Source organism: Oreochromis aureus, linkage group 11, assembly GCF_013358895.1.
Source record: "Oreochromis aureus strain Israel breed Guangdong linkage group 11, ZZ_aureus, whole genome shotgun sequence".
NCBI classification, from domain to species: domain Eukaryota; kingdom Metazoa; phylum Chordata; class Actinopteri; order Cichliformes; family Cichlidae; genus Oreochromis; species Oreochromis aureus.
In genome coordinates this window covers 9,970,796-9,990,164 of record NC_052952.1, presented here as the reverse complement: position 1 = coordinate 9,990,164, position 19,369 = coordinate 9,970,796, and the positions used below count along the sequence as shown (strand labels likewise).

Sequence of the window (19,369 nt, the reverse complement as noted above, 5' to 3'; positions counted from 1 at the left end):
CATGCACAAACACAGCCAACTTTTTCAGACCTCTTGACGATCTGTGCTTAAGTTTCTTTTCAGGGCTCGATGCAAGAGGGGGCATGTTTGGAAAGAGTGCGGAGCAGTGAAGAGGACAAAGACAAAAAAAAGTTTCTCTTTATTGCTCCTCTCGTTCCAAAATGTTTGTAAGTTTTTAGGTGAATGTTCGGAGACTTGTTCGCTTCTTTTGTGTTCACCTTCCCTCCCTTCTTACCTGCATTCCTCCCTTTATGTGGCTTAACTTTTAACTCCCTGCTTACAGCAGTAACAAGACTCATTACAGTGCAAATGAAATGAAACAGACCTGGGGTGGCACTTCAGCACTCCAACCTCCTACTTCTCCCGTAGTGGCTCGCTTTGTGCCAACATTCTTTCTCTGTAAAGAACAAAAAAGCTAGAGACTTCTGCACACATGCATGCACGCACATACACACATCACACCACTCCTTTCAACTCTGATATTTAATATAGCATCAGACAGACAAAAGCTTTGACACACCCCGTCTGGGAAAGGCAAGAGGAGCTTTACCTTGTCCTTGAAGTAACTTCCCCTTTCCTCCCCCCCCTTACTTCTTCTGGGAAAAGCAGGATGCGTGTGCTTATACATGTGTGGGTGAGGTGTGATGACAAAATGAGCACAGTTCCTCGGAAGAAAGGAGGAAATAGTGGTTAAAGTGGTAGCGGGAAACTTTGGGGAGGGAGCGGGAAAGAGTAAGGCTGGGAGAGAGGCGAGACGGGGGGGAGTGAGCGAGCAAGGGAGAAGTGTATGATTGCACATGCACAGTGGCAAGTATGTGGGAGTGTGTGGGATAGGGAGAAAGAGACAGACGGATGTGAGATGTGAAGGAAAACGAGTGGGAAGCAGAGGGAAGTGAGAAAGAAAGACTGTCTGGTGACACGCTGCAGCAGAATGTGTAGTATGAAAGCTCTCTATTGTTAACCGTCTCTAGCCTGCACAGCTGTTCCCACACACCCCCTCACTGTCACTGCATTCACACTCACTGAGACCAGGACACACTCCCATGCATACGTCACAGTTTGTTGGCAAGCAAGTAAAGTCCCAGGAAGGCTGCACGCATCATACATGTCATTTAATCAAACTTTTTAGTAGCGATTTAGTGTTTTTTTTAACCTCATTATGTGAACATGTAGCAAGCACAGAGTCAGAAACTTGCACGTTAGGGCTGTGAGGGTCAACAAAAGTGCTCTTCTTTTGGTAAATTAGAACTCCTTTGCACTCTAACCATTTAAAAGCATTGTATCACCATTTTTGCCAATTTACATTCTATGACTGTGCACCTGTTTTATTAAGATCACTCTACTTGGCAGTTTTGTCCAGTTTTAAACAAATATTTTTTGAAACCATGCATGGCTGGTGGTACTCTGGTAAACTAACACACACCTATGCAAAACAAACCAGAAATCACTAGTTGTTGGACTGATGGCATTTTCTCTAATCCACACAGGGTCAAAGTTGTACATATCATCGACCTCCACTAATATTTTGTTAAAATCCCTTAGTAAGTTTAGTAACCATCAACAAGCTCATAGCATAATTCTGGCTTGATATTTGGACACTCTTCTTGGCAGAATTGAGTTCATTTAAATTGGTTGGTTTCCTGGCTTTTAAGTACAGTCCACAAATTTTGCAACAGGGTTGAAATCAGCTTTTGAGAAAACTATTCAAGAAGCCTAATGTTGAGTGTTGAGATTGTTGTGTTGTTGGAAAAACCAGTGGTGTCAAAGTTTCGACCATCTACCTGCTGATGTGGAGTAAAGTTGAATAATTATGATTCCATCTACTTTTTGCAATTCCATTAGTGTCAAAACAGGCCGGGAACGTGATGCTACCATCACGCTTAACAGCCAGTACGGTGTTTTTAGATTTGAAAGCCTCACATTTACTCCTCCAAACATACCTTTTGTCATTGTCGCCATATGGCTCAGTCTTTGTCTAGTCTGACCAGAAAACTTCACCAAAAAGCATTTGTTTTTATGATGTGGGCAGCTCCAAGTTTCACTCAAAGGTTTTTGGGCGTTCCCATTGTTCCGAGTATTGGTCAGTCCATTGAGTGCTGTTCAACAAATCCTTATGCTGGCATAGAGAAACTTCCAGTTGTAATCAATCATGATCACTAACGACATTAATAGACTTTGACCTTGTCAAGTTAAGACATCGTAAAACCGTCAGCACAACCTAAAAAATTCAAGTGAATGCATGTATATATTTGAGCCTGTATGATTCTTTCTATACATGATGTTTAGCTTCATCATAATGATGATGAAGCTAAAACTGGGATTAATTACTGAAAATAATAACCAGCATCTGCAAGAACAGCATGACTTATTGGAAAAGCATCTGTTTGTCATGCTACTAAAGAATGAACACATGGACATGTTTCACTGTTAAAACAGTCAGGAATACACCAATGAGCTACAAGAGTGTGTGGCTTAGTTTGAAAGTAAATTTTCCTTTTCTGTCATACCTTAGTGTTCATAAAAACAACATGCAACTGTATGACCAAAAGAAATTTGTGCATATAGTAGGAAAAGAGGAAGGAAAGCTTTCAGAGGTCCTCTCAACCTCTGATGACTCAGGTCTGATAGCTGCCCTGTGACGCAATCCCCCAAGGAGAGACTGAAAGCTTCTAGCAACACACACAATCCAGACAGACCGGAACCAGATGTGTTCATATATGCATCTTCATATACACTGGCCCATTTTTTGTATATTACAGTTTCTGCACAAACATACATGCACAATTCTCCAAAGATACAGCTAGACATAAATTGGAGAAGTACAGTTAGGTCAAAGCAAAGCTGAAGTATGTACACAAGCATGTGTGTGCACGCCCTGCAGCCAACACGCATACTCACATCAATCTCTGAGAATTGGCTGCAGCTCTATAAATAGTTCCACTGGTATTACGTACACATTACAAGCTATTACATCAGACAGGAGTTACTAAAGACTATTAGCCATTTGGCACACAAGCCTGCACACATTAAGATCCAACACATACCGGAAGTTTTGTCAGAAGGAAAAAAAAAAATGGCAAGCTGGATGACAGCTGTGCTATAGGAGAGGAGTCGGTGTTCATAAAACAGTAGGAGGGAAAGTGGGGACGACACTAACATCCATATTTAATTCACTGTAATCAAAGATAAGTGATAAATTAGAAATAAAGTCTCAATTATTCTTTGTCATTACTGATATGATCTCAACCTTCTGGATTACAGGAGCTACTTAAATATGGCATTTTTAACTATGCATATTTTAAATAGTTTTCTCTTTGTAATTTTAGAAGGGGTCCATGTATCATCATTTCTGGATGTTGCGGGTGTGGCAAGTGAACATTGACTATTAAAAACTCCTGTACTTAAATTCAACATCCAATGGATTTGATACCATGCAAACCAATTTGGCAGTGAGAATTTGTACACCTGGTGCACGGAAGTTAGTGTGGATATCCCCTCTCACCCTGGTGAAGACGCAACAATGCTGATGCAAACATTTGAATGTATTGCCTTAGTAAAGCTTTAGGTCACCAGAATAGCTTCAACATGCCTCGTGTTGTCATGTTGACGATGGTGCCGACTGCCATTTTCTTTGATGTAGGTCTAATATCTCACATGTTTATACAGGTTGAGCTCTGAAGACTGATAAAAGGCTTTCTTATAGGTCAGGTCAACTTCAAAGTGATTTTCAGTGGCCTTTCCCTCTAAGGACACAAGTGGACAAAAACTATGCCAGCAAAGTGTCAAGGGTTCAGGTTTCTCTTTTAATTGCCACCCGTCTGTATAACTGCCATCTCTGTTTTACAAAACCCCTTCATGTTGCCAGAGAAGAACTGTAGCCATTGATAGGCTGATTTGGCTCACACGACCCACCCTAGTTCCATATTCCCATTAACAAGTACGCTTTATACAGCCCCTCTGACTGTAATGCGGGGCTGTGTGTGGTCCGGGGCGCCCCTGGAAACTGACGTCTGGATGATGAGATGAAGGCACAAAAACCTGAATGAGCCTGGGACAATTGGCCATCCCTGGTCAATGCCTGTAGTCAGCATAAGTGGGAGGCATTAGCCAAGAATACTCTGCTGACTCACGAAGAAAGGATAGTGAGTGGTCCCTCGCCATCCAATTACAGCATCAAATTAAGACCCAAGATATAAAAGGGCCTATCTGGGCTTAGCAGAGCCAGGATAGAGTGAAGTCCAGAAGGCAAGAAAAAAAAAGTTTAGTGGACAAGGGACAGACGGAGGAGAAAAAAAAAGAGGATGAAGAGGACTGATGTATAGAGAGAATCAAAGGAGGAAACAGTGCACAGTAACTGTACACATTTAAGTATAGTGGCAAGCTGCCATCTCTGCCACTGTGCAGCCAGGCAGAAGACTATACACTCTATATCGGGCAGTTAGTTAGCCCACAGAGCCTGCTCTGTCTGTAAACAATGGAGTCTTAACACCCATTTAGACTCAAAGTTAAAGCTTGGAGGATTCCAGAACCGAACTGAGTCAAATTTAATTAGCAAAGCAGGCCATGTAGCAAAAATTTAGGTCAGACATTTGGATAAGAAACAATATTTAACAGCTGTCACAGTAGATTAATATTAGGAATTGGAAGGTAGAGGGAAGGCACTTTATACTTTGACTTGAACTAAAGTGTTAGTTGTCATTTTAAAAGCACCTCAGACCCCATCTGGACTTTATTAGTTAGGTCAAAGCCATATTCAAGTTTATTAGTGGGTTATAAAAGCAGCCAAGTTAAGTGAACTTGATAAACGTGTCAAGCAAAATTACAATTACTGTAATTTGACTATTTGTCACAAACCCCATTGTTATAGTCTTGCTTTTCTAAAAAGAAATTGTTTCTTTTAAATGGAAAACTTACAGCCCTGGTTTTTAAATGCGTTATTTTTAAACTACAGTCATTACAGAGACAATAATACGAGTTTACAGGAGGGGCGTAAGTCAACTTACGCCAATAAAATGTGGTCACGGTAATAGAAGTAATTAACGTGACTGAATTTAACATGTATTAAAAGAGAGTGGGTTTATTTGGTATGTGTAAACTTTTTTTTAAAGCGTGGGTCTTGTGGGAAGCTAGCTGTTACGTTAGTCTCGTCTCTCGTAAACTTAAGCAGACTGAGTAAAACAAAACTGTTCATTCAGTATGTGCTACAAAAGAAAGCCACTACAGTGTAGTCAGTTATTTTGTGTATTTTTAATGCCAAAGAGCTGATAAGAAAACTAGAAGAAACTATGCTTAACTAAAAATGTAAAAATCCATGCAATTTACTAATGTTCACTTGAATTTTAGTGGCATACTATTAAAAATTGGTTGAACACGCACAGTTTATGGCAACACACTTTTGTAAAGGCCATCCAGACTGGGTTACCATGATGCAAGAACGGTGTCCCCTATTTACTGTGACTACCTGCTGAGAAACACCCCGCATGGAGCCAAATATTTTACCAACAGGATTAAAAGTGGCAGTAAATGCTTAATTGTGCACCAGGGCTGATTGCCATCAAACCCTGGGGAGCAAATGTGCTTTCAGACCACTGCTGATTTGGAGACACTGTCCAATTACAGCAGGAGGGCAAAATAAGGGGGCGGTGGAATTGGATGAACAAAGGATGACATCATTAGTATGATTTTGGCACTATACCAGGAATGGTCCAGTTGTTGTATGGCAAGCAGTGGCAGTGTTGAACTGTGACCTTGAGCAAAGTTGAAACGACCAGCTGACATGAGAGTATTCCTCTCATTTGCATTTCATACAATTTTATAAAATCTAACTACATTTTTACACTTCTACCATGAGTAAAAGCAACAAAGTCATCACAGCTGTGATGACTGAGTGATTAAAGAAAAAAAAAATAAAAATAATAATAATATGGGGGAAAAGAAAAATCAGTATACAGAAGGGAGGGGAAGCTACAGGTCTCTGTAGCATGATTGATTGAAGACAAAAAAAAAAAAAAACTAATAGCATGACAGGCAAGTACAAACAACGATTTCCCATTCAGAGGAATCGCAGCATGTGCCTCCGTTCTGTACAAACTGTCCTCAATAATGGGAGTTTTCTCTGGAGACGTCAAGATCACAGTGTCTGTCTATCACATTCTCTCTCTCTCTCTCTCTCGTTGCTGACACAAATCCCATTGCCAGCTTTTTTGAGTGGAGTCACTCGTCTGTTAAGTTTCTTGGATCAGAGTCTTTAAGCAATGGGGGGGAAAGTTGGTCTGAAGGCTGGTTGATTTCAGTGTTTCCCTTCTTTTTGTCATTTCCCCTATCGTCTATATTTTTTTTAAATTTAATAGGTAAAAAAAAAAAAAAAGATCAAGTGATGCTACACACACAAAAAACACACACACACACACACACACACACACACACACACACACACACACACACACACACACACACACACACACACACACACACACACACACACACACACACACACACACACACACACACACACACACAACCCCCCCCCAAAAAAACCCCATACCTTTCTTTTCCATGCCATTTATTTTTACTTAATAGTCGTCTCCTCGATTTGGAAAGCAGTTCTAGTGGAATACAACCATCCATCCATTCTCTTCCGCTTATCCTTTTCAGGGTCACAGGGAGCGCTGGAGCCTATCCCAGCTGTCTTAGGGCGAGAGGCAGGGCACACCCTGGACAGGTTGCCAGTCTGTCACATGGCTAACACATAGACAAAGACAACCATTCACTCACATGCACTCCCGCATTCACACCTATGGGCAATCTAGTGTTTTACAATTAACCTAACCCCACTAAGTGCATGTCTTTGGACAGGGGGAGGAAGCCGGAGTACCCGGGGAGAACCCACGCAAACACGGGAGAACATGCAAACTCCACACAGAAAGACCCCGGCCTGATGGTGGAATTGACCTCAGGCCCTTCTTGCTGTGAGGCCACAGTGCTAACCACCGTGCTGCCCGGAATACAATCATTTCTGTAAAAACCCAAATAGTCTGTTGCAATCTAGGGAGATAAATGGTTTCATTTTTTTACACTAAAAGCATAACTTAGCAACAAATTCATGTAATCAAATGTCTCCATGTTATAAATAACTGAAAAAAAAAACCCTTTAACAATACTTAAATTATCCCTCTTAGCAGCTTTTAATTTCTTCCTCCCTCATACTCCTGTCGCTCCTCTTCTTTTTTGCCTTTCCACAGCAGCAGTTTCTGAAATCTGATCTGTCCTACTTTCCCCAGTCAGAGAGGGAGAGAGGGAGAGAGAGCGAACAGGGGAAGGCTAGGAGAGAGGGAAATGCAGTCTTCATGACCTACATGAGTCCAACAGCTCTGTTCAGCTTCATCCAGATGAAATGCCTACAGGCAGCAACACACAGCTGTCTTTGTGCAACGCACGGATATAAACAAACGGACGTGTGTATACATACACCTGTACATACACCTTGAAATATGTGTGCAAGACGACGAAAGAAAAGAAAGAAAACCATACCCTGAAAACCTTGTGCTAAAAAAGGCCTCATGATGTAAAAATACTTCGTTAAGCTTCATACACTACATCTTAAACTGTTATCGTAGTCTGATGAATGAAAGTATTGTCACACATATTTGACACAGACCATCACGTACAGAGTGAGAAACAGAGCAGAAAGCAAACGGTATCAGGGATTCCATTAGTTGCAGGAGTAATAGGATCCTGCCCTTTTAGCTGGGAGAAATGTGGCTTCTAATCTTACACTGCTTCTGGGACAAGGAGTGAAAGATGGACCCTTAAAGGTGTATCATCCTCCAGTGCCTGGGTGGTCTCACCATGCTCCCATTAAAAGACAATTATTCCGTTAAAATTAATACTGAGAGGTAGTAAAAACAACTCAATTATATGCAACGCTTGGAGCTTTCTTCCAACACCCCAAGGAAGGACCAAATCTCACCAAAAAGTAAATGCCTCCTAAATCCGTCACTAAAACGTAAGTCTTTGATGAAACTGTAGGGATGCTGGGATGAAAAGAGATCAGTATTTACTTGGAGGTCTCTTCTGGTTTAGCGACAGTCTAGCTTCATTCTGGGGCTTACGCAAGAATGAACATGTTCTTGCTCGCTTTCTCTTGAACTTCAAAATAAAAGCACTTAAAACACTTTCTCTCAAACCTCCAGTTTAATCTTTATTGCTCTACTTTATGCGCTTTTAATCATACTGCAGCACCATGGTTGATATGGGATTATTTTAAATATTGTTAACAACAATGCTTCAACAAATATCAGGTCTATGTTGGATTTTTGCGCATTTCTGAAAGAAATGACTTTAATATGCGGTCCACCTGCTGTAGATGGTTTGGTTGTTTTTTTTTTAGGCCTTCCACTTCTGTCGTTTTTGAGTTGTCCAGTTTCTTCAAATTGTATTATACAATTCAAACAATACAAAGATTTGTCAGGTTTTCAGTTTGGAAATCACCTTGTTTGTGCAAAAGAGCTGCAACTTTATCCCTGTCAAACTGGATGTTTGGGATAGTTTCCCCCCCCCATAGATTCAACTAAAGAAATGAAACGTGTTTTTGTGACAGGCTGCTAGGAATAATTTGCCTAAAGATACAATTTAAATGTGGTTCTTTGCAAAGTGTTTGTGCAGACAACACTGGTTCATCTCTAGAATTAGGGATTAATTACGAGTTAATTTTTATGCTTTAATGATTCATAGGTCAGCAGTGTTAAGTGAAAATGGTCAGCTATAATGATTGGACAGAAAACACCAGTGTCCAAAGAAAAACTTTGAATCACTTTGAGAAGTAATGATCACATGAGTCTAGCTGGAAGCATAATATTAATAAATGAGGGATGGATCAAGACTTGTGTACCACAGTAGATAACCCTACTGTGGGCCTATCTGGGCTTAGCAGAGCCATACAAACAGTTTGCTGATAGAAAGAAGGCAGTGTGTTATCTGGAGCTGGCAATGATGCTGACGGTTTTTTTGTGTTTAAAAAGGGATAATCAGTTTAAAAAAAAAAAACAAAAAAACAACAATTCAACATTTGCATGTTTCCACAAACCAAGTTCACCTCAGAAGGTCTTTATTACAGTGAGTCATTTTATTTTCTCAGCATTTCCCTTGATGCTATTACACGAGCTGTGAAATGAGATGAGCTGATCTGTTCTGAGTCCCAATTTTAAACTCTTATTTGTACTCCAACTAATCATGCCAGTGTATTAAACAGGCTGTGTGTGTACATTTGTGCCCGTTCATCCATGTGTGGCACTAGCAGGCCGAGACATGTTTCCATTTAGTAGCTCGGGATAAATGCGGTGCTGACACACGAGATGTTCCAGACTCGACCGCAACCTGGCTGGCTCCCCTCCAGGTTGTATTTGTTCAGCGGGTGCCAAACAATTTGTATTTCGCAGCACTGAATACTGCAAATCCACTCACTTAATTCATTGTGTATACACACAGAATTTGCAGGACAAATGTCTCATTGGGTTGCTCTACATTTTCAGAAGTGTACCCAAGTGTCTGTCTGGTACTTCTGCCTTTTCAGGTTCCTTCTTTAAAAGATAATCCTACCATTGAACATTACATTACTTTGCCATGCCCATACAGGAGGTTAATATGAGAGATATTGGGATATGTTTTAATGCAGTCGATTGTATCGGCAAAGCAGAAAATTTAAAAACTGCAAAACTGTTAGATTACTTTGGATAATCATTACATTTCACAGATATAATAAGAAAGTCAGCATACGAGTTCTCACAAAGGGTTACTGCGCTCCTTTTTACTCCTGCCACAAAAAGCATCAGCTAACATGTGTGCGCGCGCATGCACTTTGAGCTCAGGGCTAGATGTAATGTTAGGAATAATGAGGCCAACAGGCAGACATGCATCAAACACACATGTCTATACACACGCACAATAAAACATCCAGTCTGACTGGATAACTTATACTCTGTTACAAATAATCACAAAGACCTAAACAATTCAATTGGTATAAACAGTACAAATCACACACGCACACCACAAACGTATAAATGCGACTCGCCAGTGATTGCAGAATAAAACAAGTGTCTGTATGTGTGTGTTCCATGTTTTACTTTAAGATCCACTTAAAAGCAAGGCTGGCAGCAGGAAGAGTGAGCCAGCAGATTTCTGGCGCTGCGTCACCTTTGATCTCTGCACAGTGCGGCTTGCAGAACACGGGAATGCGCGCACATAAACATACTGTCGAGCACACAAACCTACAGATCCCCCATCGTAAAGACAGCCGTACGTGCGTTAGAAACATGCAAATACGCAAACCCGGCCCTCCTCGCCAACAGACCTCTACTTTTGCATACATGCTCGCACACACGCACAGCTGCGCGCAGCCACAGATGTTCCCACACATTAAGGCCAACAGTTTGGGCATCAGCAGCATTCCATTCTGAGTTTACAATGGAAAAATCTGCCCTTTGACCTGGAGCATTTTCAACATTCATGAAAGCAACAGCCAGGGAATGCCTTGTTTGAGTGCTGAGAGGTGGGATGGATTCATGTCCTTTATTTATACATCAGCTGTTTCTGGTTAAATACTGTTATGGTTTTTTTCCTCCTCCAACCAACAGAACGGACGTCTAAGAATTCAGAGTTTTATTAAAATGACAATCCATTTATACGTGGAATAAACACTACACCTTGCAACACTATATTACAAAGTCTCCATTATTCTGAAGTTTCTTAGTCAATATTTTGAAAACAAACAATCAAAAAATAAAATAAAATGTGTGAATGTTGGACTTTTAAGATGACTTGCTGGTGCACAAACTGAGCATCAGAATGGAGGGGGAAAAAGTGAGTTTAGTAACTTGTTTTTGGTGCCAGATCGGCTGTCTGAGTATTTTAGAAACTGCTGACCTGCTGGGATTTCCCACACAACCATTTCTAGCGTTTACAGAAAATGGTCAGAGGGAAAATATCCAATGGCAGTTCTCTGGAACAAGCAGGTGGTCAGAGGAGAGAAGGAGGCCAGGATGCCTCAACCGGATCAGATGGCAACAGCAACTAAAATAACTACTAGTTGTAACCAAGGTATCACTTCAGGTCATCAGCTAAGAACAGAAAACTGAGGCTAAAATTCAATGATCAACAAACTGAGACAACAGAAGACTGAAAAAAGCTTTGCCTGGCCTGATGAGCCTTGAGATTCAGGAAGTTGGGTCAAAATTGGGCATAAGTAACAGGAAAGGGTAACAGTGTAGACTTATCAACTGATCATTGTTTACCCGAGTACTGTTGCTGACAACATCCATTCCAGTTGCTGAATCCTGCTTCCAGCAGGATAATGCAATATGTCAAATCATTTCAAAATGATGTCTTGCACATGACCACAGTCACCAGATCCCAATCCAATAGAGCACCTTTGAGATGTGGTGGAATGGGAGAGTCACATCGCAGATGTTTAGATAACACATCTGCAAGAAATTTGTGATGCCATCATGCCAATGTGGAGTGATATCTTTGAGGAATGTTTGCAAAACTTTTCTGAAACTATGCCATGAAGGCATCTCTAAAGGAAAATGGCAAAAGGCAAATAAAAACATGTAGCAAGGTCCCAAAAAAAGTTGACTCTGTTCATCTGGACGGAGCGTTTTCAGGGAGAAACATTTCCTCACGTTCCAAGTGACTTCTGCCGTCTCAACTGACTGTAAACCTTTCAAAAAGCACATTTGCATAATGACTCAAACTAGCACCAGTGACTAACAATGGGCTGTGAGGTCAGTGTTAGTCAGTGGTGCTGGCCTGTATTTGCAGATGCAATATTTGCATAGAGATGATGATTTTACATCCAAGGCTCTGTTATCTTTCAGAAAACACATAATCAGATGCAATACTTTTATAACCCTGAACATATTATATCTGAAGAACAAGCCAGTATTTGTTCATGCTAGAACACTGATGAAATTTTAGACTGTGTCCGTTTCCTTAAATCTGCCTAAACCAAAAAAAACAAACAAACCACAAAACACAGCAGTTGCAATTTTATTTAATCCGACTGGCTCAACTGGACATGATGCTGACACTGAAAACCAACAGCCCATTTGCACATTATTAGTGCCAACCAATCTTCCCCAGCTTGTCTGGCACTATGAACTATTTTGGGCTTCTCATTTCATCATGTGCAAATGAGTATTCATGTACAGAACTACACTGTCACAGGACACACTTGGAAGTACTAGGGCCAAGCTAAGACCAAGTGGACTTTTGGATGACTAAAAGCTTGGAGCAAAGACCTAACACAAGAGATGATGACCGAGAGAAACTGACAGATGCAGTTTAAACACAAAAAACAGACCAACTATTGGGATGATAATGAAACAGACAAGAGAAGCCTGCCATAACATGGAGTAAAGGGCTACAGGACATACAGGGTATGCTGAAGCCAACAAAATCTGGCAACCCAGTGACCAAATCAGTGCTTTCACTCCAGAATGAACGGGACAACAATGGAAGCACAACATCCACCAAGCAATTACTGCACTGCTGAGACAGACCATCAGGAACTGGGGAAAAAAAATAAGTATGCATACACTAACTGCGTTGCTTCTTAGAGGATTTCCCATAACACAAGCATACATGCTGTCCTGTCATTTTACATGGTTCCCAATGGGTACCTGTATGTAGTCTGAGAACTGCCTAAAATAAAAAGCATGTTGGCAGTAATACTTACAATATACAGTACCTATGCACTCTTAAACATACCACAGTAGTTAAGTGTCAGTGATCTTACATAAAAGGTAGATAGTTCAGCTTTGTTGATCATCCAGTAGCTCTTGAAATAACCTATTTTAATGATTCTCATGCACCATCACCGACTAAAGCTTTACATTAACACTACATTTAAATTCTCTAATCATTAAAAATAAAACAAAACAAAAGATAAAACACTAGCCCACGTATTTCAGAGTGTACAGTTAAAAAAAAGACATGCCTGTGAGAGGAGAGCTGAGAATTGAGAAGTGGAGGAAAACGGGAATGGGTTGGGAGGTGGGGTGGTTTTTGGGGGCTGGGTGGGTAATTGAGAATCATATGGCTGTGTCAAACTGCGTGGCCAATAATTCCTGACAGCCCTGCACTACATCCTCGTGCACGGAGGCCAAGGGCCGAAGTAAGGAGGAGCAGAAAGACAGAAGTATGAGTCTGTCAGAAAACGCCTGCAGGTCGGAAAATTCTGTAAACTAAACAGAAACTTCTCCACAGCAGACTGGCTGCTTTAATTTAGTATTTGGAGGACATGTAGATGAGTACACAGAGACAATGTCAAAGACAGAAGAAAGGGCAGAAAGAAGAAAAAAGGCACACAACAGGGCACATATGGTTTAAATGATAAAAGTTAGCAGTTATGGAAAGTGGGTGCAATAATTTACATGCTCACCATCCGATGTGTCAAACCGAAACAACTCACTTTCTTCTTTATGGATCTGAACCACTATACCACAAAAAAGCAGTGCTATTGTCTCCGAAACTGGACCCCCTTATAGGCACTGGTGTGAGATGAGATGGCTCCATGGGAGGGTTTTTAGTGGAAAGGTGCTGAATCAAATTTCCAATGAGACATACTTTCCATTGCCATCAACAATGGATAGACACTGCCAATGCTGTAAATAGTTTACAGAACTCACAAAGAGAAAGAGGCGGATGTGAATGCAGGCGCACATGTATCTAAAAAACAAATATACCCGTATGCATGGACGGATGCATAGCACGTCTGCACGTTTACAAAAGTGTGTGCACTGTAAACACACAAAAGGAGTTAAATTTTCCATGGTTGCTCTTCTTTGCAAAAGTTTGGTGATCCGTACAAAACCTGTAAAAGGTCCTGTTGGTCTTTTTTTTGGAACTGTTTATCTTTATGGGTATGTTCAAGGTTTATTACATTCTCAGTATATGTATAGCAGAGATTCAGCACGTCATGCTAACCTTTAATTATGACTGGCAAACAAATCTCTCATAATTAAAATCAATCAAACCAATCTCAGAAGACAAACACCTTATGATGAAGTTAAATGTTTACACAGCGCGTGAAAGATGTAAACAAAACGTTAGCTTGGAGTTGTCGAATACAGCCAGACTGATTTATCATAGGGCCAATATCATAAGCTGGTAATTAGCCATTTGGTAATGAATCACAGCAGCAATGACAAGCTTTTAAATTTTCATTTATCGACTTTAAGTAAAGACGACCCTTCAACCATGTTATGGGTGTGGATATAGAGTTTGTCAACCTGAGGCATTCAGCAATTTCCTCTCCTACAAAGACACTAACCCAGTTTATGTCCAGCTGTCTGGGGAAAAAACTACATGCTGGCAGATGTATCTGAATACTGGAGAAAAAAAAACACCAAATATTGGTATATGCCTTAGAAGTCTATTAGCCAGGCTTAAATCCATATATCTTTTTTATCATATAAAAGCTGCTCTATTAAATCATTGCTTGTAAAAATGTTTGGCACAAACAAAACAGATCAGATTACAGCAGCTCTATTTCAATGTTAGTGGAAACTGTTGGTGTGTAACAACTCCAGTTCCCCTCCACATTCCCCAAGACCCCACTTCACAGTCTGCATAGAATATTTAATTTAATATATGTATTTTTAACGCACTGTGTGGGAATTAAAAAACCACCAAAAACATTCACATGCAGAGTGAGTCACCCACTATAATAAAGTGGTTTCGAATATTTACCCAATAAGCCTGCTTTACTTACATACAGACAAAATGTTTGCACAGTTAGCAATTTAATCCGAAACTCAAAGTCCTCGTGAGACATTAATCTTTTTAACCGCATGACCAATGATTTACCAAGGCGTGTTTGATACCTGATGAGCTTGGCAAGCAGTGCCTGGAACAGTTTTGAAAAAGAGAGACAAAAAAAATAAGATAAAATAAAACATTTTTTTTTATCATTTAAAACTAATTAGATAAAATGTGTCAGTGAAAACGTACGACAAATTAAACTTCCTTCAAAACCAGTTATGGGAAAGACACTTTTTGTTTAAAAACAAAACAAAAAAAAAACCAAACAAACCAAACAACAACAACAACAAAAAAAAAAAAAAAGGTTTGTCTTTTACAAAAACAGAGACACTACTATAACTGATGCTAGAGCGCAGTGTACACCAGTCCAGCTTGTTTCCTTTTTGACTGTCGTAACACACACAAAAAAGAAAAAAAAAAAAATACAGGAAAAAAACAAACAAAAAAAACCAAAACAAAAAACCACAGCCGTGGATGCCAGGGAACTCAACTGTACAACCAACTATGGTTCACTCACAAGCACATAGGCTACGCACTGGGCAAGACGTAATCTTGCAGATCTCATGAGAATCCAGCTGCCTCACAAGGTACCTGGATTTATGGCACATCTACGATTTCAAGCTCAGAACATTTCCACACAACTTTTGTTTTTTGAGGGAGGGCTCAGAACGACTCAGCTGGAACCAGAGTCTGTGATCTCGTACCAGAACAGGCAGGAGCTGCAGCCAGAGTATTTATGAGAAATAGTCCACCCCCATATTACTGTAAACTGCTATGTTACTGTAACCAGTGTTGGCTGGTCCCATATGAAGATCATTAACATTGATAATAGAGAGACTCCAGCTTCCAGGAATAGACAGACGAGTCCCTAAATCTTTGTCAGCACATAACAAACACACATGCCAACATTCAGCCATGTGTGCAGGTACACATGTTCATAAACACACACACGCAGCCTCTTGCACTTCCAGCCCACAGCTCACTTTTTTCCTTAAATCGAGCCGCAAACCCTCTTGAAAGCATGTGCACTGTACAGTACAGTGTCATCACATGCAAGCCATAAACATGCCTCAGACGAGCAAAACACGGGGCAGATGTGAGCCAGGAGCCTTTCCCAAATGTTTGACACGGCTAGGATACAGATGATTCACAATATGTAAAATCTGCATCCTTCAAAACAAATACGGTACTTTGAGTCGAATGTGCTTCAGTCAGCAACATGAAAATAAATCAAGAGTCTGTGAATGTGTCACATCCAGTTCTTCAAGAGGGGAAAACATCTTCCATGCTCTCCCAAACAATAAGAAAGAACACATTTTGGATCCAATGCATCCCAACGTAAAGAGGGGCGACCCCCCCCCCAGTATTTCCTTTGTGTCCCATTGTTTCAGGAATTTTACTTACATATTTGCCCGAGGAAGGTTCCCCAGGTGGTAGAGACCCAGGACTGAGGACAGGTGAGCTAGCTGGACTGCAGAGCTCGGGGAAAGGGTTGGGGATGGCCGGGAGAGATGACGTCCTCAGCTGCTGCTCCTGCTCCTGTAATCTTCTGAAGAAAGAGGCGGACAAAGACATTTAAAGTGGTTTGATGCACAGAGCATGTCTTTTGGTTTAAGCTTGTGTTTGTTTATTATTATGGTTAAAAAAAACAAACCAAAACAAAACAAAAAAAACTTTAGTCCAAGTCCATGACCTGGAACGCCTTTTTAGAAGCAAACTTTAAAATAGAGCTGCTGACAGCTGTGAAATACGTGCAGGAGAGACGGCTAGAATTAATAAAGCTCTGCTGTACAGTATTCAGCCTCATGCCCGTTTCTGTCTGATCTGCTCGTAATGAACAGTCTCGAAGCAAGTGGAAATCACAGAGCCACCCCAGCCAGCTAGTTAATTTTTTTTCAATATTAATAATACATCAATGATGAATCAAGACATTGCTTTAAAGCTGATTTTTTCTTCTTTTTTTAAATATAAATTTGATACATGCAGTGTAAGACTCAAATTATTATCGGACAGCCAATCAACCATTACTATTATTATTTTTTAAATTGGTGAGTCCATTTGTGGAATCCCAGCTTAATAACTACAAATAAATAAATGTGTGGAAGACTCCTTAGTCTGTTTCTCTTCCTCAGTTGAGCTGTCGCTCCGAAGAACCCAGCGAGTTCAAAAGGGAACGGGCCTTTTGATGTTGTCCCATCTGAGCCGGAGAACAGGGTTATCGAGAGGTCAGTCCTGAATAATAAGAACTTCAGGGCCTGCTTCTGTGTGTTTGAAAAAGAGCGCTCATAAGACAGAATACTCCATTACCTGATGCGCCCCTCCTGTGTTATTGTCACATAGTCCAAAGGCGAGTAATGGGAGCTGACACCAGCTCTGCGGTGCATGCACGCAGCTATACTTCTATTCTCCCAGCGTGTATGAGTGCAGCCTCGAGGAGGATGCGGGTTAGCACGGTTTAATTTGAAAGAGACATATGCGCATGGTACTTAAATAAATGAGAATCTTCTTCTCGCCTTTGCAGGCTGATGTAAAAGAGGAGTGAAAAGGAGGAACGGGTCATGCAGGGGTTACAGATCGGGAGCCAGGAGGAAGCGTTATGCTCAATTATCGAGTGGGTGTGGAGGGATGATGTGTACAGTGAAAATTCTCTTTTGAAATCTGGAGAGAAAAAAGGGTTTGAAGTCTTGCTGTGCGGCTACGCATGTGGCAAACGGATAATACGAGGCTGAAAGAAGTTTGTGGCTGAAGTTCACTGCCACACTTTCGCTGGTTCTGTGGGTGCAGGAGCAGTTATAGCCCTGTTGTTTTTAGCATTTTTTAAATTTACTTATTTTAGGGCGATGACTGCACATGTCTTGACAGTTAACCGAGGATGAATGAGATGCAAAGATGGTGTAACATTTCCTGAAACCTAATGTGACCGTCTCAGATAAGTGGGGCCTGAACTCCCATCCAGCTCCACATTTTACTTTGAATACTACCAGAGTTACTTTGCCCACGTCACAGACTAAAAGCATGCTTACTCATCTTATCCTGGTACTTACTAAAGCCCCTCAGTTCATCTACTGCCTCAAACAAGCATTTTTAGCGCCCCCTCCCCTCCTGTAAAGCCAGCTCTCGTCTGATTGGCTGTGCCTCACACACAAAAGGTTTGAACAGCAGGTACATGGAGTTTGTTTCTGCTGTCACTGTGGAAAACCAAATATTTAGAGCAGTCTGAAGCCTGAGCCTTTGGCTTATGAAGATTACAAAGACTTACGCTGACCTAATTTGAAACTTTGGCCATGTAGAATAGAGAGAGAGAAAATAAAAAGCATAATAGATCCTCTGTATAGGTTTCCTCCAGCCCATACTTTAAAACCAATAGTCTAAAACTAAAAGTTAAGTTTACTATCACATCAAACAAACAAAAGAAACTCATAACTGGAGGAGATGAAACTAGTTAAGCAGCTACCTGACAGCATTGATGTGCATCGGCTGTGACCGTCGGAGGCCGGTTTGAGGAGAGTCTGAGGATGAGGGCAGCTCTGGGGAGATGTGGCTTATCCCGTGTGAGTGCTGTCCCTGCCGTGGCTGGTTGTGTTGATGTGCTTGATGGTGGTGGTGGTGTGATGTAGAGGTCTGTCCGTTGTGCAGCAGAGGAGTCGATTCTGTCTGTGGACCGCTGCACGAGGAGTACAGGCTCTCCAGTGAAGAGTCCATTTCATTCACCAGGGCCTCCAAGTCGACATCATCCTCTAAAAGACATGTATGGCAGAACACGTCGGTGAGTTAGCATCAACCTGACATGAGCTCCTGTAAAGTAACGGCGTGAACTGCGCGTGATGAATGAAAAGAACTACAACAAATCGACAAACACGAAAGGGAACCAGTGCTCAGAGTAAATTTAAGGTTTCAAATAACGTGTACATGATATTTGCACTGTGGGCCAAGGTCATAGCTTTTAGATCGGTCCAAGCTCTTCTGTAGGCTCAGGAGGTGGGTGGTGGTTCAAACCCCGGCTCCTCAAACCTTTTTGTCAGAGTTCAGCATCTTGCCTCTGTGCATTCATTAGTGTGTGAGGTAGCTTTAAAGTGCTTAGTTACAGAATTTTGAGTGCTTAACTTAAATAGAAAAGCACTATACGAGTACCAGTCCACTCCTTTTCTGCCTTTAAAAAAAAAAAAAAAAAAAAAAAATGTTATACTTGTTTACAGGGTGGGGGCCTCGAAGTGATAGGAGCTAAAACGGCCCAAAAAAAAGGAAAGAAAGAAATCTGTTCCAATAGAGGCAACTTCAAAATAAATAAAAAAATTTTTTTTTTTAAAAAGTCAGCCCCCATAAACTGTGTTAAAATGTCTAACTTTAGCATTTAAAAGCATGTTCACAGAAACAACAATTTTGGCATCTATGGATACTTTTCCCCACTTTAAATGTTTTCCCCACTTTAAAAGTGCGGCAACTGTGACTGTCAGCTGAAACTCACTCCAGCTAATAGAGTAGCTGCTGTAAAACCACGTTCAAAAAGTTCACACAGACAACTCAAGTGCCCAAATACCTAAAAATCTAA

General features: G+C 40.9%; 1 protein-coding gene across 6 annotated transcripts in view; it reads right to left on the bottom strand.

Moving 5' to 3' along the window:
* grb10b (growth factor receptor-bound protein 10b) overlaps positions 1–19,369 on the bottom strand; it is a 61,700-nt gene that overhangs the window by 12,296 nt on the left and 30,035 nt on the right. For 5 of the 6 annotated variants that reach the window (XM_031742721.2, XM_031742724.2, XM_031742722.2 and 2 more), the window contains 2 exons: positions 18,275–18,557; positions 16,225–16,369 (listed from right to left, as the gene is read on the bottom strand). In XM_031742721.2, the coding sequence (XP_031598581.1) occupies positions 16,225–16,369; positions 18,275–18,557 (428 nt within the window). The remainder of the gene's footprint in view (positions 1–16,224; positions 16,370–18,274; positions 18,558–19,369) is intronic. The other variant, XM_031742723.2, reaches the window with a different exon arrangement.